Source organism: Candoia aspera, chromosome 1 (assembly GCF_035149785.1).
Source record: "Candoia aspera isolate rCanAsp1 chromosome 1, rCanAsp1.hap2, whole genome shotgun sequence".
Classification (NCBI taxonomy): domain Eukaryota; kingdom Metazoa; phylum Chordata; class Lepidosauria; order Squamata; family Boidae; genus Candoia; species Candoia aspera.
Window position 1 is genome coordinate 120,624,434 of NC_086153.1, and position 23,588 is coordinate 120,648,021.

The 23,588-nt window shown below is 39.5% G+C and overlaps 2 protein-coding genes across 2 annotated transcripts in view; both read left to right on the forward strand.

Annotated features, from left to right (window-relative positions):
• The window catches only part of IMPG1 (interphotoreceptor matrix proteoglycan 1), a 74,209-nt gene that overhangs the window by 18,346 nt on the left and 32,275 nt on the right, over nucleotides 1–23,588 (forward strand). Inside the window, 6 exon segments of the mRNA XM_063297683.1 lie at nucleotides 5,011–5,177; nucleotides 5,356–5,384; nucleotides 13,086–13,153; nucleotides 14,866–14,912; nucleotides 16,840–16,992; nucleotides 20,358–20,416. Of these exon segments, the coding sequence (XP_063153753.1) occupies nucleotides 5,011–5,177; nucleotides 5,356–5,384; nucleotides 13,086–13,153; nucleotides 14,866–14,912; nucleotides 16,840–16,992; nucleotides 20,358–20,416 (523 nt within the window).
• Nucleotides 18,647–23,588, forward strand: part of LOC134503995 (cytochrome c oxidase subunit 7A2, mitochondrial) — a 410,163-nt gene continuing 405,221 nt past the window's right edge. Inside the window, exon 1 of the mRNA XM_063312992.1 lies at nucleotides 18,647–18,650. The gene's annotated coding sequence lies outside the window, so the exon portion shown is untranslated. The remainder of the gene's footprint in view (nucleotides 18,651–23,588) is intronic.

Consider the following 23,588-nt stretch of genomic DNA (forward strand, 5'->3'; position numbering starts at 1 on the left):
GGAAATATCCACTGCCCCTGAACCCATCTTACGTTTGTCATTGCTCTGTTTAAGATTCTCTCTCAAATCTCACCTCAGACTCTAGCAATACTGACCTTACTCCTTGAAGTAATAATTAATGGTATTTTTTTCCTGGATCATGATGTACTTCTGCTACAATGACAACCTTTTAAGGGGATGCCTCTTCCCAATTGCAACTACCCACCCCATCAGGTCAGGCAGGAGGGCCGTGTTATGGGTCACATCTGTTAAGGAGTTCCACCTGTCAGGACCTAGGAGGTGAGCCTTTTCTGCTGTGCACCTGCATTTGGAACATCATCCCCCCTGAGGTGAGACTGGCCTGGACCCTATTAGCCTTCCGGAAATCTCTTAATATGTGTTTTTTTCCAGCAGGCCTGGGGATCCCATGGAAACAGGGACCCCATGAGATGGCTTTATTGAGTATGTTTTTTTAAAAAAAAAAACTCTCCTGTGTTTTATTACACATATATTTTATTGTTTTTAATGGTTATTTAAGATGCCTTTTTTATTGTTTCATTTTTACTGTATCCCATTTGTGAGATGGGTGGCTATATAAATTTGATAAATAAGTAAATAAGTAAATAAATAAATAATGTTAGATAAGGCTCTGGATCTTTATAGCACTTGTAACAACCTGTAGTTGACTGTGGCTCTGATTCTTCATCAGTATTGCCTCCACCATCTCCTAACAGTGAGGAGCAGAATCAGACTCCTCTGTTCCTTAGAGAAAATTAAGAGTTATCATGAATATGGTTTATTCCTCTCAGTTGGAAGTAAAGCAGCTGAAAACAACTCATGCAGGACTGTCTTCAGCCTGGTTCAGGGTTCTGTGGGCAGGTCAGTTTGGATACCTATGCTCCCACTCTTCCCTAGATGGCCAAAGACTCTTAGATGTAACTGTGTTCTAGGTTTCTGAGGGTTGCTGGCCAGATGAAGACATTATAGGATGACTGTAATGATAAGGGGTATTTCAAACTAAACCCCCCTGAAGTTACTACAAACAGCCCTCTTGAAGGGTTGTTGTTGATAAGAAAGGATATAGGCTTTACTATGCACCAGGCAAAAGTCAGAGGAGTGCCAGGAGGCTCTTCTGAATTCAGAATGGTAGATCAAAAGGTGTTGAGACTTATACTGGGTCTTTGGCTTATTGTCATAGAAAGTGGGAACATAGCGAAGCATCCGAAGTATGACAAGCCATTTTTACATGATGTTTGTGGGAGAGGGCAAAAGAAGTTGAGGGGATTGAGAATCTGAAAGGTATTTTTTCCTCTGTTTTTTTCCTCTTGCATCTTTGTTCTCCTCCCCAAGATTTTGAATCTTGTTTGCACACAATTGATAAGATTATGTGCATCAAGGATAAAGGAAAGGCAAATCAGGTGTTTATATTATAAAAAACCTAAAGATAACAAGCCAAAGAAAGTTTTTTTTTTAATTTTGGAAAAAAAATAAGGGGGCCATGAAAGGAATTGCAAGGTGAGATTCAAGTCTTCCTTCTCATGTAGTTTAAGGGAAAGGGTCAGGCATTCTAAAAACGGCTTCTATATTTTCTCGTGTAGAATGTGCTGTTTTCACCATCTGGCACTAGTTTTCCCCTGCTGTGCCCTCATTTGCCTCCATTTTGAGACTTTTGGAAATTCAATTTAATGTGCATTAAATGGGAAGCAAAGAATTCAGTTACTTTTCACAGAAGGATGATTCTGTTGCAGTATTTCTCCTGACTTCCAGCCACAAGGTTTTATCATAGCTAGTCCCCTCTGCTCTGTGAATCTTGTTAGCAGTCTTTACACAACACACATTAAAAAGGGGTAGGGTTTTGATCTCATGGCTGTGGGCACCAACTTGACTTTTTTCACACACCTCATCCCCGCAGTCACCCCTGTGTATAATTAATAAAACAACACTGAACGGAAGACTGGCTTACATACAAATATTTTAGTGTTCTCTGTTCAACAGTAAGAGCTGGTGGTTTGGAAGTAATGGAATAGAGGTACTCAAGGGCTGTTCAGTCGCTTCTCACTCCCTATGACTTGGTGGACATCATTTCACTGGGACTGTCTATCATAACTGCTTCCATGAGTTCCTGTAAACTCATGCTGATGTCATCACCAGCATCAAGCACCTAGCCACCCTGTCTTCTGTCAGCCTTTTTTTTAAATTGCCTTCTATTTTAGCAAGCATCAAGGTCTTCTCCAGTGTGTCCAAAACATTTAAGTCTTAGCTTCATTACACATGCCTTATTACACATTATTACAGATGCCCGGCTTCTTCTTAAATTTGTTGGTGACAAGGAATACATTCCTTTCACCCATGGACACATACAGTATTTTTAACATCTCCAGGTAAGAAGACCACATAAAAGATCATGAGAATGCTTCTAAGATCCAAGCCACTCTGGGAATGCTAAAAGCATTTGATCAGAGGTACTATTAATATGATATTAATTTAGCCTTTTAAAATTTTATTTTGTTAAATGTCCATTGCATTTTTTTTTCAGTTCATCTGTAGCATACGTATTACCTATGGAATGTCTGCTTCCCTTTTCAACCAATTCAAGCTGGCTTGTGCAATACAGGGAAAGCGTATTGCTTTTATTTGTTAGGAACAAATTAATGGGCTTCTGTAGCCTGACCCACACACTTTCAGTTTTGAGCAGCAGGCTGTTAAATATTTGTGTGCATGTTAGCCCTTCTTGCTGTGTTTGTTGTGTTAATTGCATAAGACTACTAACAAGAGTCCACTCAGCAGAGGGAATAGTTAGAACTCTTCCTTCCAGCCATGAGATTTTAGCCTGCTGTGTGTGGGTTCAGAAGCCTCTTCCCAGGTTTATGAGCTTTGTGCATTTGCATGTATTTGCTGCTATTTACTCAAATGAGAAGGCAGAAGCCAGCAGCTGCCCAGAAGCATAAGGGATATTATTTCCCATCATAGTCACTATCTTGATATTCAGTTTAGTTATTCATCCTCAGGAAAAAACAGTTAAACTTTTAACCAATTAGTGCAAATACACACAAGGGGAAAGCTGTTTCCATGGGGACTCTGCTTAAATCAACCCAGACTTTCTTTCTGTAGAAATTTACTAGGAGAATACATGAAGAAACCATTAATAGAACTAAAAATGGACTCTTTTGACATAAGCGTTCCATTCATAGATGATGCTAAGTCATAGTTTATAAATTACAGTATGCTTTGTTGGACAATCTAGAAACAAGGCAGAATCAGTCCTGAGGAGGAGCAAAAGGTGCATGGTTTATCAGTTTCTAGTTTGTTTTTCCCTCCTTTTTAAAGCTAACCTAAACAGCACATAAACCAGGAAACTACTAAATCAACCATATACCCTTGTTCACACATCGTACCGTTAGAAAGTGAAAGTCTTCCTGTTTGTCTCCCAATCTGGGAAAAGATTGAAACCTCTAATTGGCTGAGTCAGAAATAAGTTTATTAGTATATAAAGCAACTCAGAATAAACCTGTATATGGTGGCCACACAATTCAAAGAGATCCTTTAGTAGTTATACATCTAATGACACATGAATACATTAATTTTGTTTGCCAATCTGCTTTAATCTAATTATCATCCTAATATTTTTTGTAGTAACTCCATGGTGGGTTTAGTTTGAAATAAAATACAGTTAGGTATCAATAGAATAGAATGCACTATTCATTAGTTCTAGTCTATTTTTCTGAAGCTAACCTTCAATGTATTATTTCAGTGGAAACAACACTTCATTTTCTCAAACGCTTATCTAGTCTCTAGCATGAGAGAAAGGCTTGTTCTGAAGAATTTCTAATGCCTCTTGTTTCTAACAGCTAAATATTCCTACAATACAGATGCAATCAGCACGGCAAGAGCAAAGCATGGTTTCTAATGCAAACCATTGTTTCCTTACAGATATTTTGCGTGTTACGCTAAGAGAATCAAAAGTGTTAATCCTGTGGTGTAATAATGCCCTTTTGATTTGGTGTTTGATCAGAACAAAAGCAAGTTGGGGGGGACTAACACCCCCACACACACACACACACACTTTGGACTGAGAAGTTTGGTCATGCAAAGCTTTGAAAGGATTCTTCACTTTGATGGAGTGTCAAAGTGCCCTTTCAAAAAGCTGCTTCGAGAAGCAAGCAGCATGTTCCCCTCACTTCTGACAGTGAAGCAAAGCAACCGTGCTGCTTCCCTGGGTTCTGCTTTCGAGCTCCTTCCAACCTTTTCCCCCTGTGTTTGCCAATGTGCTTCTCAGTCGAATATTCCAGGAAACCCTACTGGGCTGTCCAAGGTGTGTGCTGAAATCAGCCTGTCTGGAGCCTCTTCCAGACTGATCATCAAAATCTTCCAAGAATAGCTCCAGCAAGTGCTGGAGGCAATCCTGAAGCCATTGAATCTGAACCGCCTTGGCCCGTGCTGAGGCCAAGAAGTTTCTTCCCTCTCAGTCCTGGCCCAGAGCAGTTTAAGGCCAACGGGACTGCTGCATTGAAACAAACCAGGTGGCTTCTTTCCTTCAGCAAAGTGAATCCTGCTGTCTCTGCAATGCAAACAAGTTCACTGAAGGAAATCACTTTCCATGTGTCCAGGATAAGTCCCCTTATTCTGGGGCAACAGTGAATTATTTGTTGTGAATGAATTAAAAAAAACTGCTCTAAGGTAATTTTTCAATATGTGATCAAAATGAAATATAAAGTTGCTTTTCCTTCTGGTAATAAAACAGAGCAAAGAATGATAATCTGGAGAAGGAAGTGATATCCTATTTAGACTCTCTCTGAATAGTACCAGTTGAACTGCTAGAACCTGTATTTTGTAGCCTGTCTACTTTTAGTTTATTTATGTATTTATTTTAATGTTTTTGAATGAAGGAGCAAGAGGCATCAAGAGCTGTATGACAGGTGGGGAGAGCTCGATGTGACCTGAGATAGATATTGAAGGGACCACTTAGGTGGCTGTTGTCAAATTTGGCTAAAGGACTTTCTGTTAAGTGCCTGTATTACTGTGTTCCTTCAGTTTGCCAAGAAGCCGTATGGGAGGCTTTCCAGATCTTTTTGGATCGGATTCCAGGTACAACCGAATATCAGAACTGGGTGACAGCTTGTCAGAGAGAAACTTTCTGTATATTTGACATTGGGAAAAATTTTAGTAATTCCCAAGAACATCTGGAGATAATTCAAAGGGTAAGACTTAAAAATGTGCTTTTTAATATGTAGAAATATCTATATACAGTAGCAATACATAGAAATATTAACAAACCAAGAAAATAGGGACTTGAACTAATAATGCCTCATTGTCTTCCAGTTGTTGGATGATTAGCTTCCAAATAATCCTCTTCTTTCTTTTAAAACCTTTTTGCAGCGAGTAAAGCATAGAACATTCCAGGATAGGTAAGTAACCAAAACAGCGAACTTCATAGTTGATGCTGCTGCTTTTTATTAGTTATATGGAGATTTATGAATGCTTCTACATATATAACAAATGGATTTTGTTGTACCTGCTTATTGAGAATAGGTTTGTGCTTAGTCAATCTTTTTATATCTATTCGATGACAGTCAAGAAGAACGCAGATCACCATGGCCTCTTATGCATGAGTGATGCACCTAACTGTCAGTGAATCATGATCATTCATGAAGAATTTACTCCACAATCCTATCCAGTTTGCAAAAACATTTGAAGTAGTCGATCTCATATCTGACCAACCTATGCAAAGTTTTGCACCAAGTTTTCTGATATAAGCACTTAGAAAACTTGTAGTAGCAAGCTGGAGGTCTCAAATCTCCTCTCCCCAAAACCGTTAAAGTCTACATCCCCTATCTCTGTCTCCTATCCTGATATAGTGACCTTGTAGTTCTCACTGCCATCCTCTGTCTTCCAGCAGTTGCTTCTACCTGGAGGTCTCCCCATTAACCTTAGTGCATAAGGGAGACAGGGTTCCACAGCCTATGTGCCTGTAATGGTATGTGAGACTGACCTTGGGAGACAGGGAGAAGAGACACAGCCATGGGAACAGTCAGATAAAAGACAGCTTAGCCTGCTGCAGGAATGTGAGTGGGGCAAGAGGCTCAGAAGGGACCCTCCCTAGTTTCTTAGGCTATAAAGGGGATGGGGGAGAAATGTACTTGCAGACGTGCAAGATTGATGTCAGCCTTGTGAGGTAGACTAGATAGGGAGCATGGCCAGATGAGCTAATTCTATTTTATTGGAAGCTTACCTTAACAGAATCTTGCAAGTCTGAAGACAGAGGGGGGTCTCCCAAGGCCATTCTCACATACCATTACAGTGCCTCTCTGTCAAGTAACAGCAAAAATAAATAGCTCCACCTCCTGGCCTCACAACTTTCAAGCTAAGGAAATCATCCCCCCCGCTCCTTCCTTTGTGGGGAGATAAGACCAATCTCACAAGAGGTAACTTAAATCAGTCATGATTAAAAATAGGAAAAAATAATAATTAAACATTCCTTTTTAGCTTTGAGTATTTGCATGAAAAACCTTCATTGATGGAGGAAATAAAAATATAGAGATGCCCAAATCACAGGTGTCCTCTTAAAAACCCTCCAGTAGGAAAATATACAAGGCAGTATAAAAGTCTGTCAAGCCCTTAAACAACAGAGCATGACTGGGAACCCAAGATTCACACAGAATTTCATCGATCAGCCTTAATGTCATCATGAGTGTCTGTAGGATGGGATCAACATATCCACATATACAAAACAGCAGCACTTCAGTTGTGATGCTGCACCGGCCACCTTGCAAATGTTCATGCACACAAACACCATGGATGCTGCACTGTCAGGAAAGAAAGGATTAGGATGCAGAGTCTTGCAATGTGAACAAGCAAAACCCCGCCCTCATGCATGACTGGATTCAGTAAGGTGGACTCACTGAGAGTTGTTTGAACCTCGTTTTTCCAGAATGCAAAATGGAAGAGCTAACTTCCTTTTTCCCAGACAAGGCAGGGATTGTAACATCTGTTCTTTATTTCCTCCCTTTTCTTTCTTACCCCTCAGTGAGTTTTGAGCAAAACAAAAGATGATGCTGGTTTGCTGCTTTTTAAAGGCAACTTTGATGTAAAGAACTACCAAGTTGCATAAAAGCATACGGTGACTGAGTCTGTATAAAGACAACAGATACCAGACATAATAAATTAGACTTAAATACTCCCCCCTGCAAAAAAAAATAGTACAATTCTTAGCTATCTTTTCCTATTCCCCTTAAAAGTATACAATCTTTGGAACAGATATTACTTCTGTGCCAACTTGTGGCCTGGAAAATTCTTCTTCCTGAAAATTCTAACTTTAATCAAAGGTTGGAGGAGAATTGTAGCTCCCTTTTTCCTACTCCCACCCCTCACCCTGGCACTTAGCTTCTTGCTCCTTTTCTCCTGGATTTCTGCCTGCAGTTTTCAAAGATAAAACCTTTTGCTCTATAATAGAAAGGGAGCCGTTTAGGTGACCTGTCTTTGTACAGAACCCATGGCACACAGCTGCTCCTTGTGTGGATGAAGATTTCATGTCTGAGATAATGTAGGAGGAGAGCATGTTACTCTATGGGGTTAAGAAATCAGGAGTCAGGCAGCTCAAATGCATTATTAGTAAGTTATAGCCCATACTGGACAATGACATTGCACTTTCACAGGCACTGGATGGCAGGCTAGTACCTGCATACAGCTTGAAGCAGATTCCCATAAGCATCAAGAAACAACAGGACAGTGATGCTAACATGGGAACCAGACCCTGCAACAAATCCCTATTTCTACTTTGCCCCCACGTCTACCCCAACAGCACCATCACAAGCTCTAACAATTCCACCCACAAGATTAGAAGAGTCCTCATATGTCCTTCCTCTGTCTATGCCACCAGATGCCAGCAATGCCCCTCTGGATTCTACATAGGATAAATGGGAAAAACTTTACTTAAAAAAATAATGGTGACAAGTTTGACAGCAGGGCTCAGAACAAGGACAAAGTAATGTCAGAGCATTTCAGTCTCCCGGGATACTGTATGGTAGACCTCAAAGTGACATTTGGGAAAAAACGGGACTTTAATATCACCAACGAGCGAGAGATTGCTGAAGTCACATACATCAAAAGTTTTCAGGCAATCTCAAAGGTCTCAATGAATGTAACCATATTATGATAAAACTATATTATAATAGTTAATTGATAAGGTACTTGTAATCTGACTCAAATGTAACCTGTACCTGCATCTGTCATCCTTCCTTTCCCTCCCCACCTCACTCCAGTTTAAATCCTACAGCAGTCTAGCCCAGTATTTCTCAACTTTGGCAACTTTCAGATGCCAGCATGGCTGTCTGGGGAATTCTGGGAGTTGAAGTCCACACCTCTTAAAGTTGCTGAGGTTGAGAAACACTGGTCTAGCCATTCCAGGTGTCTGATGAAGTGAGCTGCATCTCATGAAAGTATGTACCATTTAACTGTCAGAAAAGGTGCCATCAGACTCCTCCTGATGTCTGAGATGAACGTATCTGGATTGGGTATGTCTGGATACCCAGTGCTGCCATCTTCTGAAAGCACTGGCTCCTCACCACAGAACTATTGAGTAATTTACTAGTGGAAACTGAATTGTTTTCATAATCTAAAATGGTTTCACTTTCTAAATAATCATGTAAAATAACTGAACAATGTGAACTCAAGGCCGTAGTTTCTTTCAGTTATCAACTTCTGACTGCATATTCATTTTTGACCCATGATTTACTTAAAGATGACATACTAAGTGATATATATAACTACATTCTGGTTTTGTCTACATTTTCAAGGTGTCCAATTACAATATCCGCTCTGAGGCAATCTATGTATCAGATATTTGCACTTGTGCATTTTTTAACAAAGTGGTTTACTTATGTCGGCAGTGTATTATGTAGTTAGGGCATTCATATTCCACTTACTCCACTCTGTACGGAGAGGGTGGAAGTTGGTATGTTATGGGTCTGCTAGATGTGGGCTGCAAAAATCCCAAGGTTCATTGTATGGTAGCAAAGAGTTAGATGTTTTAGTGTTGTTTTGCCTGTCACCTTGTAGTCATCTGATTTTTATAATCTGGATCAGGTGTCCCAGTATTTTGGAGTAAAAGCGTTTATTCTTGTGATACTGTACCCAGAATAAGAATGCTTACATTATCATTTAATTAAACAAGTTAGCAGGAGGATACAGCATATAAGCAAATGCTTTGTTCCTGTAGAAAAGATTTGGCAGGTGATTATGTGTGGAAAGGCAAAAAAAGTACACAAATCCACCGTACTTTGTTGGAGTTAAGGATTTAGCCAGGTGATAATCTGACAAAAAGGAAGATCATAATGAGGAACCCACTCTATATTTTTGCTCTTCCACCATCTCTCATCACAGTCATTTGGATATATAAGGTATGAAAGTAAATCCCTGACACTTGAATTGGTTGCAGAGGTAAAGGTGACCTGTGCTTTTAAAATTATTCTTTCCTTGATAGTTTTTAATGAACCAGAACATTACTTTTTTTTTTATCTCCACTGAATTCCCACCCCTGAAGATCACTCATCCCACCCTCTCCCAGAGCATTACTTTGTGTAAAGATAAGAAGAATTAGAAAAAGAAGTTAATGTGTTAGTCAGGATAAAGAGTGCTATGCTAATCACAATATAATGTCAGTATTATCTCTGTAAGAAAGTTACTCATTCTTGCTATGTTTGAAATAATCAAGTTGGGTCCTTTTACATACTGAATAGGAATAACATCTTGTGGTAGGCTTGTTTCCCTACCTCACATAATGAGGAATAAGGTTGACTGCAGATTTTATATTCTGTTGTTATTAATATAGTAATAGTTTGCTGCTGATGATATCCTATCTCCTTCCTCCCTTGTGCTAATGCACCAAAAAAGGCATCACAGGGGAGGCAAAGTGGTGTAAGTAGCTCGCAGCACAAGCCCCACCCTTTTCTATGTGTGTCCTGACATAGCACACGCCCCAAAGAGCCAACAGATGCTGCTGGAACCATGCTGGTTCTCCCCATCATCTCCACCACCCTGACATGCACAGAGTTCAGAGCCTCTTTATTCCATCCTCAAATAAGCTGCTTCCATTGTAGATTTGTTGGCCTTCATCCCATCTAGTGCCACTCTACACATCACTGCTTTGTATAAAAAGAAAATACTATGTTACTCTAAACCTGTGCCTGGTAGTACTAATTAGGGAATGGAAATGAGCTGACTCTACAGATTAGGACATGATTAATAGAAACAAATCGCTGGTGCCTAAATAATTTAGGTATATAGTTTCTTCTTTGGGGAAAGTTCTCCTTATTCAGTGTTGATACTAAAGTGGCCCTGTCTGAGCTTAATTTTCCTTACTGATAGGTAATGATAAATGCATCTTTCATGAATACTTGCTGCTCATCTGATGAGAATTACCCTGAGGATTTATGCAAAACAGTGTTTTCTTGGCAGGCTTAATTTATCAGGAGCACCATGAGCATATTGGAGAGCTCAATTATAGAAAATACAATGTGTGCCTACATTTAAATGTTTTAGGGAATCCTCTTCTTGGTTCCAGTAAGAAAGACAACTGCTGGGTGCTGTGGACAGTTTATGAGGGTTTGGGGATGAAAATGGTAACTGTGTAAAAGTTCCTTCAAAATTCTGCAACAACCCTTGACAATTTGTTTTCGACTTCAGAAATAATTTTATTTTGTTGTAGTCCTTTACCTTTATTTTTAATTTGGATTTTTCCCCTGTTTTTAATAAATTGGACACACTTTGTGCTAAATTTAGTCACATGAGCAGATCATACTTTTCAAGAATCACATTCAGCAGAGCCAAAAACTAGCAGAGCCATTCTTTTTCTGTGCGTCTTTCTACAAGCTTCTTCTGTCTCTCTTTTCTTCTTTATTTTTCTCACCTCACTCTCAATCCTGCTCTGATTTTAAGAAATGGAACCAGATCTGTGAATTGCTAATTTGGAATAATTCACAGCAAGTGCAAATTATCTGGACCCTTTTCAATCAGAATTCAGGCTGGGCTATGGTCCCAAGACCATACACTTGTGGATGACCTTTGGAGGACTCTGGATGGGTGAGGTGACTGTCCTGTTCCTTCTGGATCTCTTAGCCACTTTTGATACCATCAACTGTGGTGTCTTGCTGGACTGGCTCTGGGGCTTGGGAGTGGGGGCACTGTTTTGCTGTGGTTCTCCTCCTTTCTCCATGGCCAGTACCAGTCAGTGCTGGTGGGGAAGGGGAGGTCCAATCCTAGGCCCCTGTTATGTGGGGTACCTCAGAGCTCAGGGCTCTTTCCCCTCCTATTTAATATCTATATGAAGCCACTGGGAGAGGGCATCCAGTGGCATGGGGTTTGGTATCATCAGTATGCTGGTTATACCCAGTTATACATCTCTACCCCATGCCAGGCAAGTCATGCTGTTCAGGCACTGGCTCAGTGCCTGGAGGCTGTAAGGACCTGGATGGGGAGAAACCGTCTGCAAGTCAACCCTAGCAAGACAGAGTGGTTGTGGGTCTTTGGCCCCCAAGGTCAGGAGAGTTGACATATCTGACTCTGGATGAGGTAACACTCCCCCAGACATATGTGGTGTGAATTTGGGATCTTCCTGGACATGCAACTCCTGATAGAAGAGCAGGTAGCAGCCATGGCCAGAGGGGGCCTTTGCAGAAATCTATCTTGTGTGCCATTTGCACCCATTCGTGGACGAGGAGGTCTTGCTCACAGTCACTCATGCCTTAGTCATCTAAGGATTGTTTGGATTATTGCAACATGGGGCTGCCCTTGAAGACCATCCAGAAGCTGCAACTGATTCAGAATGCAGCGGCATGCACAGTTTTGGGTGCCCCATGGTTCACCGGAGTAGCACCACTGCTGCATGAGCTGCACTGGCTTCCAGTTACTTTCCAGGTGCAACTCAAGGTGCTGGTTATTACCTTTAAAGCCCTATCTGGCACAGGGCCAGGTTATTTTTGGGACCACCTCTCCCTGAGTGTATCTGCCCATCCTACTACGTTAGACAGGGTGGGCGTGCTCCAGGTCCCCTCCCTTAAATGTTGTCACCTGATGGGACCTTGGAGGCATACCTCCTTGGTGGCCACCCCAGCCTTTTGGAATAGCCTCCCACCTGAGATCTGAGGGATTCCTACCCCTTTAGCCTTCCAAGGGGTCATGAAGACCTGGCTTTTCCCCAAAGCACTGGTGTAGGACGGGGGTTGAGCTGGCAGACTATTTGGCCTGGCACCTGGAAGGGAAGAGTACCTCTGTTTTTAGCTACTGTATGTTGGTGAATTGTTGTGAGCTGCCTAGAATCATTGTATGAGATAGGCAGCCACATAAGTCCTGTAAATAAATAAATCACAAATTGTAGTAAGGAAGAGAATATACCCAAGGTACCTTTACTATTCTTTGCTGTTTTTACTGCCTTGCCTAGCCCTGTCTTTCTATTTTGTTTCCCATCATAGTATATCCCTGTAATTTTTCCTCCTTCAACTCTATCCTGTTCAGCTAAAACTTCCTGCTCTCTGAGAGACAGAGCAGGTCATCCTCCATGGTGCCCCTAATACCTTAATCATTTCTTTGCACTCAAACATCACACCATCTTTTCAGTTTTCCAATCTTTCAGATTCATTCTCAAAGCCCACTTTATCTCCAGATGTAATCCAGTTTAAACCCATGTTGTCACATTAGCTCATATTTGATTTTACTGTTCTTATATCTCCATATCCTCTCTGTGCATATTTTCCCCTTGTTGAATCCAAGCAGGAATGTTTGGGACCTATCAATGAACACACTGAGTTCTAAAATACAGATATTTTAAAGATGAAATCAATGATTTTTTTTCTTTTAATTGTTAAACATATAGTGGCTAACTTGAGCAATTAGTTCAAAGGAATGATTTCACAGCAGTTTAAGCAGTTTTAAATTCCATTGTTTTAAACAAAAGTTATTTAAATAGAACTCTTCTTGTGAAAGCAGTAAAATGTAAAAGCATACCTTTAGAAAAGGATGTGGTTTTAATGTCTAAATTGATAAGAAATGAGGGCCTGTTCCTCTCTTTTTCATGGTCTAATTTACAGTTTTCCTTATTACTTTTTTTTTTCCAGAAAAGAGGACATTTCTTCAGAAAAAGCCAGTGGCAAAAAAGTTGAAGAACCTCCTTCTGTTGCTACAGGTAAAACTAAGTATGCATACTGTATGTGTATGTATTAAGTAGTTCAAGCCCATCATTGTTTGAATGGTTCAGGATATGGAAATGCAGTAAATAGCACAAGTGAAATATGGTAATGGCATACCTTTGCATTGTAAACCTGGTTTGAGAATATTTCACATTTTAACACTTAAATTGCAACATTTTAACTGTGTGATATTTATCATGCTTCCACCATGAAATGAGTTTCAAGAAAACTGGGCGAAGCTATCAAAAAATAAATTGGCAACATACAATCACATTTGCATAGAATTAAGTAACACCTTAACAGAGGTGTGTTTTCATTAGTTGCTACAAAGGTGCATGGCTGAATACACTGATTAAATAAAAATCTTCCCTATATCTACATAAAATGTATTGAAAGTCATGATGCCACTGATGCAGTTAGTAACTGCATGAACATTTATTTTTTTTAAAGTAAAGGACAGGTCTGAACTAGTCTGGGATCTCGGTAAGACAGGCAGAGGGCTTTAACTTTTGCTCCACTGCTGTCCCAATCTTCATGAGATTGGAAGAAAAACATCTAATTGAACAACACAGATTTTTTTTTCTAATGCAGATGGAGAATAGACTCATGGAGAGGCCATTTGAGCCACTGAATCCAACTTCCTGCTCAGCACACAAATCCAAATTAAAGCATCCAAGGCAGATTTAGCCTTCTCTTAAACACATCCAATGAAAGGGAACCCACCACCTCTCTGGGTAATTGTTTCCCTTGTCAAACTGCTTTTCCTTATTTATTTTTTTTCCCAACATCCAGACAGGAAAAGGGGAACCTAATGAAATTCAAAATGCACTGACTCAGGAATGTTGCAGAGAGTGCTGGGATATTCTGTTCCTCCTCTGGACCATGCTATTTCAGGTGAAGTATCGTGATTTTGAGGTTACCTCCAAGTAATTCAAGATGTCTCAGATATGGCACTGCATCTGAAACCACCTCCAGAACACCTGAAATCACATCCAGTTTGAAGGTTTTACTTCCGGGAACTGCTGATCTTCCTCTATGGTTCAGAGGGGGAACGGAATATTCCAGAGTTCTGTAGAACTTTCCATTACTAAGTCAGGAGTTTTACACATTCCTTGAACATTTTTTTTTCTATCTGTTCAATCATGTCCAATTCTCGGAGACTGCCTGGACAAGTCCCTGAAGTTTTCTTGGCAAGGTTTTTCAGAAGTTGTTTGCCATTGCCTCCTTCCTAGGGCCGAGAGAGAAGGACTGGACCAAGGTCACCCAGCTGGCTTTGTGCCTAAGCCAGGACTAGAACTCACAGTCTCCCAGTTTCTAGCCTGATGCCTTTAACCACTACACCAGACTGGCTCTCTCCTTGAACATACCTATTACTTAACTTTAAAAAATCAATTGTATGAAAGGGATCACATTTAATTTAGCCCTCAGAATTTAATCTTAGGTACATTTATGCCGGGACGTCTCATTAAATTCAGTGGGACTTGAGTATCTTCATAAGATTGCAGCTTACTCACAAATACGTGTCCTAGAATTATATGTAGCACAAAAACTGAATGTATGTTTTGGTTTATAACTTTTTTTTCCAAAAAGAAGCAACTCACTTTTATTATTTTTGCTCATTCATATTCCCTTAATATTGCACAGAAAGTAACACATCAGTAGATTTCCTTAACCCTTTTCTATTTCTGCTTCCCAATAATCTCCACAGGTCCCCTCATGAATGAGATTGTCAATGACAGCAAAACGTCAGCGAAGGTGAGGAATTATTAGCATTCTCTCTACTAAAGCAATTGCATCTAGTTTTCCGAACTCAGCAATTCACAGGGTGCTTTAGCTCATCACCAATACTTTTTTCCCCTCTGCTCCATTCAGTTAGAGTATACATATTGATTAGAGTCTCTCCTCTGAGCTAGTGGTGAATGGTGTTTCTTGCCTATGCTTGAGGAACAGAAACAGCCATTGAAGAGGCTGCATCCATGTCCAAATAAAGCAAGGTTTTTCATCCTTATTTTATAACTCACTTTTTTTCTACACAGTAGAAATGCAAGATCCCAAATCCAATTGTCCTACGAACCAACTAACCATTTCCAGAGTCTTTCCTCACTGGTTTTAGTGCTTCATCTCCTCCCTTACAGTATTTGCTTACCTTCTAAGCCTTACTTATCTCCTTTTGCTGCCTGTAAAGCAGAAGCTACTCCTTTGATTAGCATTTCTGCTTTTATATTGCTCTCCCTATCCAATCCTTTGGAGATGTATTCCAAACAGATAACAAATGTTTGGAGCAAAATTCTAGCTGGCAGCTTCAGCAATACAAACTCCAGAGATCCCCATGATATCAGAAATGTACCCATGTTTGAATAATCTCTGCAAACTCCAGCAAGTGAAATACTTCCATCCCCTTGAGGTTAAATAGGGAGGGAGGATTTTGCTGGATGCCTTTCTTGTTCTGAGTCTCTGAGAGCGATTTTTATGTTTCAGTTGCAGTCAGGGAAGGCATTTTCCTTCTTTTGGCCTTTCTGCTATAACAAGAAAGTAGTGGGGAACAAAAGCACCAGGTGACAGCAAGTACCTGTAGAAGGCAAAACTGCTGCCTGGGCTTTCCCAGTTTGGAGTGAGGCAGCAGATCCAATGGTAGAGAGGGCCTGATTATCACACGCCCTTGAGTTCATTCCCATATGCTTTGCTTTTAAACAGTGGTTGAAAAAATGTCCTTTGCACTAGCTAATAAAAAAAAATAAAGAAGACTTGGGTAGAAAGAGAATACATAGGAGCTTTTACACAGATAGATGGGAATAACACCAGGAACACTGTCAGTTGTGTATGCAATGTACCTACAGGCTCAGCCATGAAGCTTACTTTGATCCCCTATATTTTAACGGTCTGTCCAAACGCATATGCAGTCCAGATCCCAGACATCAGTATCTAAGAGATCACTTTTCCCTGAGATTGATTCTGGAGCCATTGATATAAGAGTTTTATTTTGGGAGGGGGGGATATATTGTTTTCCATTTTTCTATTATTGTATTATTATTTTATTTTACTATATATACAGGCAACCTCCTAGAGGCCAATTGGGTTGAGGCAGTACAGTATATAAATTTCATAAATAAATAAACAAATTCATGACCCTTGTATTTTTAGAATATGTAGTAGAACTGTGTACATTTTGAGAGGTACTCTCCAAAATCCCAAAGCAGCTATCTATATCCTAATGCCTTTTAGATATCCTGGACTTTAATCACTATTCTCTTAAGCTGGTGCAATACAACATCATTACAAAAGATGCAGTTTGGTGCAATTTCTGAAGGGTATACACAAAGTAGTTGTAACGAAAGCTGCAACAATACAAGTGGTATGAAAAGCTTCTTCTTAAGATATGACCACCAAGCCATGCCTTTTTCAGTGTTCTCTGTTTTATTTCCTCTCTTTTTTTTTTTAATTTACAGTGGGCTCTTGGAGAGTCCCTGCCATCTTTCTTTCTTTTTTTCTTTTGTTGCCTTCCCTCCTTTTCTTCCATCCTCCTTCCCTCCTAAACCCAAGAGTTCCTCCAGCTAAGACCTCCTTTGATTGTGTGCATCAGGCCTTAAGGCGCTCAGAGGATGACTTCTGTATTAGAGTATAGTGTATCCTGGGGTTGCTGAAGTGGGTTGGAAATTGATTTCCTCTTTTGATCTCTTGGGAGCTAAAGACAGAAGTTCCAAACATCATTTCCAAACTGCCTGTGGAGCAAACAGTGGAGTTCAGTGTCACTCTCAACAACCAGGAATATACACCAGAACTGAATAACCCAGCTTCTCCTCAGTATCAGAAACTAGCAGCAAAATATCAGCTCCAGGTAAGAGCACTCCTCAATAGTAATAAAACCTATCCTTGTCGGATGAAGTATGTTTGCTTTGATTTTTTTAGGAGACCATCTTATACATACTGCAGTTATTGAATACATAGAAAACATCTCTCTGGTTTGCTAGGCCATAGTTAAATCTTCAGGGAGCCCTTGCTTACTGACTGCCTTATTCAGCAACTGTTCAAAGTTACAATGATGCCGAAAAAATAACTTTACAACTAATGCCTGCATTTATGACCTTCGCAGCATCCTTCAGTCACATGATTGCCATTATAGTCAGTAAGCATTGTCCTGTGCCTGACCTATTGTTTTTCCTTTTCTCCCCCCTGCAGAGTGGAGAGATTGGAGAGAAAGGGATTACAAGAGAGTAAGCAGGCACACAATGGGGAATACACATCGAAAGGAATGTGGTGGCACCAGCAGCCACAAGTGCACTGGGGGCTGGGAGCTGCAAGTGTATTACACAAACAACCCAGTGTATTCTCCATTGTGTGTTTGCTTACTCTCTTGTAACCCCTTCCTCTCCAGTCTCTCCACTCTGTGAAGGGAGGGGAAAGTGATTTCTATAGGCAATCTCTCCTGTGCCGGATCCATTTTTTTATCCCCCCACTCGCTGAGTAGAGAGATTGAAGAGGAAGGGATTACAACAGAGTAAGCATGCACACAATGAAGAATACACCAGGCTGTTAGCTTAGCATGCTCACGGCTGCTGGTGCCACCGCATTGTTTTCGATGTGTATTCCCCATTGTGTGCCTGCTTACTTTCTTGTAATCCCTTTCTCTCCAATGAATGTAAATACAAACATTAATTCCCTTCTTGCTAATTATCCCAGTATATGGGTGAGCATTCCATAGGGTGGGGGAGTGGTTAGAAGGCAAACAAAAGCATAAGTTATGAAACTGATTAGTCTTGTCAATGTTGAAACGGCTATCCCAGTGCCTCTGGTGAGTGTTCCAAAGTGTGGGGAAGTGGGGAAAAGGAAAGCGCAGTTGTGGTCACATGATTTCCCACTTAGCAACCACTTTGCTTAACAACAGAGCTGCCTGTCCCAATTGTGGTCACTAAACAAGGACAACCTGTACTCCATTATGACAGAAATGTGAAATTATACTTTAGGCTATAGTCCTCCTTAAATTTCAAGCAATTCAGTACATCTCTAGGATTATGCTGCATGGGTATTTCAGTTTTACAAAAAAAGAAAGAAAGGAAAAGTATAATCTATGCACAGTTAAGCACTTTTAAATCCCATTGATTGAAGTTGTGTGCTTAAATCTTACAGGAATAAGGAAAGAAAACTTTGGTGACTCAGACTCTTCCCTCTGTTTAATCCTTCAAAATGACTCTTAAAATGTTCTAGTCACTGTCAGACTGTTACCACGTGCAATGCTCAATAAGGAGTGGTGCAATTCATTTTACTGTCATACAAGCAAATGGTGATAGAATTTTCTTTATGCATTAGAATACAGATCTACCTCCACACAAGCAGAGACAGACTGTACCATTAGATTCATTTCCACTTAACATTGCCTTCTTATGGATGTCTGCTCATACACTATACTTAGGGATGGGATAATTCACCTACGGGGGAGGCCAGTGTCGCACGTGTGATATCAAGGTGGGGCTACCTAACCCCACTTCGTCCTTGTTCACATATGAAGTTAGCCACATATTTGTAGCATGGGGAGGGGCTTATATTAGCAAGATAATTGCTAGAGTTACTACATTTTAAGAATCAGGTCTTGTTCATTTCCCATAGTGTCTCTGGGCTATAAATGGGCTCCATAAATGTTCTTAGACAAATTGTGGTCTGTTCTAGTTGTTCAGTGCTTGGATTAGAAATGTTCTCCCTGACCAGAAAAGGAGCCAAAATAATCAAGGTACACCCTGCTGATTGTGTGGGCTCTAGAGAGTGGCGAGTAGCATTCTTGGAAGTTGATGCTTTGTAAGTGATGATGTCCCTGTTTTATGGCTAAGCCTCTCCTAGCATTTTCTAAACTTCAAAAGTTGGTAATACCTGAATTAAATGATACTCATTAACAATATGAACGGTAACTTTTATTATATTATTTTAATATTACAATATCAGTCTGCTGCAGAAAAAGAGCAAAGCAGTTTGAAGAATAAAAGATGCATCAATTCAAATATTGTGGATACCTCATTAATGCATAAAGTGCTACTCTGAGCTAATCTGAGCTACAAATACAGAGTACTTTACCCTGATAAAATAATTAGCATGTAATGTGAATATTTTATCCTGTTTTAAGTAATGGGCAATATCAGTGAGTTGCACAAAGTGAATTGCAACCATTTCACATTAAGATCTCCCATCAAAGGAACAATAACAGCTGCTAGAAAACTATGGAAAAGGTCTACTAGGTAGCCACTTGCCCTGCTTGTATTCAGTGATCATCTCAGGGATGAGGTGGAATACCTTAAAAGATACATATTTCTAATACTGTGAAAGGACCTCTAAATTAACATTAGCATTTGGAACCGGGCCCAGAAGCCAACTCTGGGCTAGTGAAGGGAGTGAGTATACTTGTGCTCTGCTACTGCTCCCTGCTCATGCAAAGGTAGTTTCTTTTTGATGCTCTAAAATTGCACAGTTGAGAACTGGATTTACTCTACCTTGTCATTTTGACCCACGTGTGTTGGACTGTGTACTCCCAGGCTATTTGAAGACGTTCTATCCTTACAGGACTTTGCAGGATAGCAGAGGCTTGGCAGGTGAACGGAGCACTGGGACCTGTAGGTGTTCTCCTCAATGTTATATGGGAAAAAGCTATTTCCCAAGAGCTAGATGGGAAAAAGGTATCACCAAATCCAGCCTATGGTTAACCACCCTGTCAACTAGTTATCTATATGTTAATTATCCTTTTGGAAGGCATAGTTCATATATCTGATGATCAGCAATTCTGAGGGCCCAGTTAAGTCAACTAGAATATTCATTCATTTATTTGATATTTTAAAGAAAACAACATATTTTCCAGAGAGGAAGGAAGATTTTGTTTAACTGCCTTTTCTTGGAGGGCATGTGGAGTAAACGCATTTCAGATTCTGCAGATAACACCTCCATATTGTATTTTCCACCTAATTTTGGCAGCTTATTTAGTAAAGGGAACTTAAAAGTGTTTGCAATACTTCTTTGTAGATATAGAGATGTTGCATGGACTGAACAAGTTGTAACTATTATCACATAATTTGCTTCACGCTAGGGATGAATTTGCTTTACATGTATCTGATAGCATCCTTTCTCAGGTGTTGCAGAGTTGAGATACATAGAATAGAAATGATCTTGGGCCAAACGCTTTCCAGCAATCTCTGACAACTTCATTATTTCTTTTCTCTCCAATAGATGCAAAAGATATTTGAGAAACTTGCAGGTTTCAAAGAAATCCGTGTCTTAGGATTTAGGTAAGCATCGGCATGATTTATATTGTAGTTAGAATAACTGTACTACCAATTGTCAATATTTGCTTTTAAAGTGACAAGGCTGTTGTTATTATTTATTTATTGCATTTATATCCTGCCTTTTCTATGAGATCAAAAAGTGAAGTACATGAGGATCTCCCCTCATTTTGTCTCTGTAACAACTATAGGAAGTACTGTGGGCTGAGAAAAAGTGAATGGTCCAAGTTCCCCAATGAATTCTGTTATCAAATGAGGACTTGAACTAAGTCCAGCCCCTTGCCTACTGTGTTACACTTTCTCTCTTCCTTTTGTTAGAAGAAGTCATCAGGAGCTGGCTGAACTGGCTTTCTTTTTAAGCCTTTGAGGAACCTCTGATGATATTATTGTTGGTAGCAGTAGTAGTTTAATTGAAAATATTTGTAAATAAGTTTATGACTTGAGATTATTGAAGGTATTGGTAAGGTTCTGGGATCACAAGCTGTTTCAAACGATAATGTAACTACAATTTAACTTACAAGTCTGCATGTTTTTCTTTACCATTGTAGAATTGGTTATATAAATTATTACTAATGATATTTTCTTCATTGGCTTCCATTAATATTTGTAGGATAATACACAGTAAGTAGTTTGAGGTCACTAATCTTGAAACTCAAGTTAGCAAGACCACGTTCCTCCTCAGTCCCAAAATTATCTATGAATATAATTCTTAATTTCTCTCTGAATGAGTGAACAGCTATGATTGGGAAAAAAGTGAGATGACTTAAAAGCCAGGCTAGATATATATTAGATAATAACTGGTAGTAATGTATTCCTGGCCTATCTTTTAAGTAATGTACAATTTAAATGGAAAATGTGTGATACTAGTGCAGAGGAAGTATGAAATGAAATGAGCAGCAGAGCAGAATGACCTGGAATAATTACTACTACAACTACTTTCCCTAAACTGACCTTTCCTCAACACTTTTCTAGGCCATCAGGCTGATGCTATCATCTAACATTCATTGGCAGTCACTGATGTTCATATGTCTCAAATAGACTTACTGAGGTTGACATCTTATCTGGCTCTTGCCAACATAGGAGAAATGGGGTTTTAGCTAGGGCCTTCCTACTGTAGTTAATTTTTGCAGTAACCACACAATTATAAACATCATCTTGAGATTTTTCACTCACACACACACACACACACATCACACTTTTCCCTCTCAGAGTAAGCAACATTATGCAGAGCAAAGAAAAGGAATAAGAAGTACTGTAGGAAGTAGTAAACAAACCATTAATAGCAATAGTAATAATACTGTAAAACGAGGTTGAAAAATGAAATGAAATGAAATATAGTTAAATCTATTACACCAATTTCATTCGTTAGATCTCTCCATACCTTTATATCCTTGCCAAACATTTTTGCTTCTACCATGTCCATACACACAATTCATATTGCCCTTTCCTTCTTAAACTTCTCATTACATTTTTTTTTTGCATGATTTCATTAATTTCCTCCAACAGCAACTTTCTCCATCTTCCACTCTTTCTCAGTCCAGTCACTCTTCATATATTCATTCTGCAATTTGGTTCCTTTTCTTTCTTTCTCTACAATCAAACCACTTCAATGTACTTCTTCCATCCTTGTCACTCCCTTTTGACCAATCCACATTCCTTCATCATCCATTCATTCTTGACCTTGTCTCTTCTTGGTTTACCACACACACTTCTTAAGTACCCCATTCCCACATAAGTTTATGTTATGTTTTTCCTGACATATACAACTCTTACCTTGATATAACAAAGTAGCACAAATACACTCTTATAAACATCCAAGTCTATTCATTTATCATAGACTTTCTTTGAATCAACAAACAAACAGTAAACTTTCTCACATCCATACAGTTCTCTGCTGAAGAGCAAAAATCTGGCCTGAACACTTGCTGCCCTGTATAAAGCCACATTGCACTTCTCAAATTTGTTAAAAGTCATGACTGTTCATCTGATGCCTTTATTGAAAAGCATAAGATTTCATCTGATAAAGTGAGCTGCAGCTCATGAAAGCTTATGCCTTTTAATAACAGTTGTTAATCAAAAAAGGTGCTACCAGATTCTTGATTTTTTGCCACTGAAGACTAACATGGTTCTTCTCTATCTTACCTAAATAACTCTGAATAGCAAACAACCAATCCACAAAAGAAACAGTTTAATAAATTCTGTTCATTCTGTTGGGAGACCAATCTACTGTATGTCCTAATCGTTTTTCTAAAAAGGACTCTTACACTGTCTTTCTGCAGGCATTCTCTCGAACTCTCGCCTCTTTCACATCTTTCCTTTTTTTCCACCTCCATTTTTTCCCCAAGATTTACACACACTTTACACTGCCAATACCAGTCTGTCCCACATTTGGAACCTCTCATCACTCTTGTGTACCTCACTAAACAGTGAAAAAAGTATGATTTTGATTAATCCCTATCCCTTACTTACATTTCAGTAGACAGTAGCTTATTCAAGGGAAACAGACCATTTTCTCAGCAAATATTCATCAATCACAATTCTTTTCATTTTGGGGTTCATAGTGGGCCCACTTTTTCATACTTTCTCATCTTGTTTCCATCTATTCATTCATGTCTCTAATGGAATATTTGGTTCTCCCAATTGCATTCATTCAGAAAGGTATACAACTTTTCCCATCTCTAGTTCTTCCATTATCACCATTCAATGGAGCATACCATGTAACTATCTCCATATTATCAGTTCCTACTTTCATATACAGTACATCTAGTACAATTCATATTTTGTGACATTCATTTAATCCTTTCATTCATAATTAAACCTATACTGTCACCTCTCTGTACATATTCATCAACTCCACAAGATCATACTACCTTCATTCAGATTGATTATAACCTCCCCCTTCCTCTTGATTTCACAGAGGATTTCACAGAGACATCAGATATCATAGAATCATAGAGTTGGAAGGGACCTAAGATGTCATGAAGTCCAATCCCCTACACAATGCAGGATTCACTATCCTATCACTAAATGACTATCCAGCCACTGTTTGAAAACCTCCAGTGAAGGGGAAGAAACCACTCCACACAGTAACCTATCCACTGATTGGCAGTTCTTACCATCAAGAAATTCTTCCTAATGTCTAATCTGTATCTACATGAAGTTTCACCCCATTGTTCTA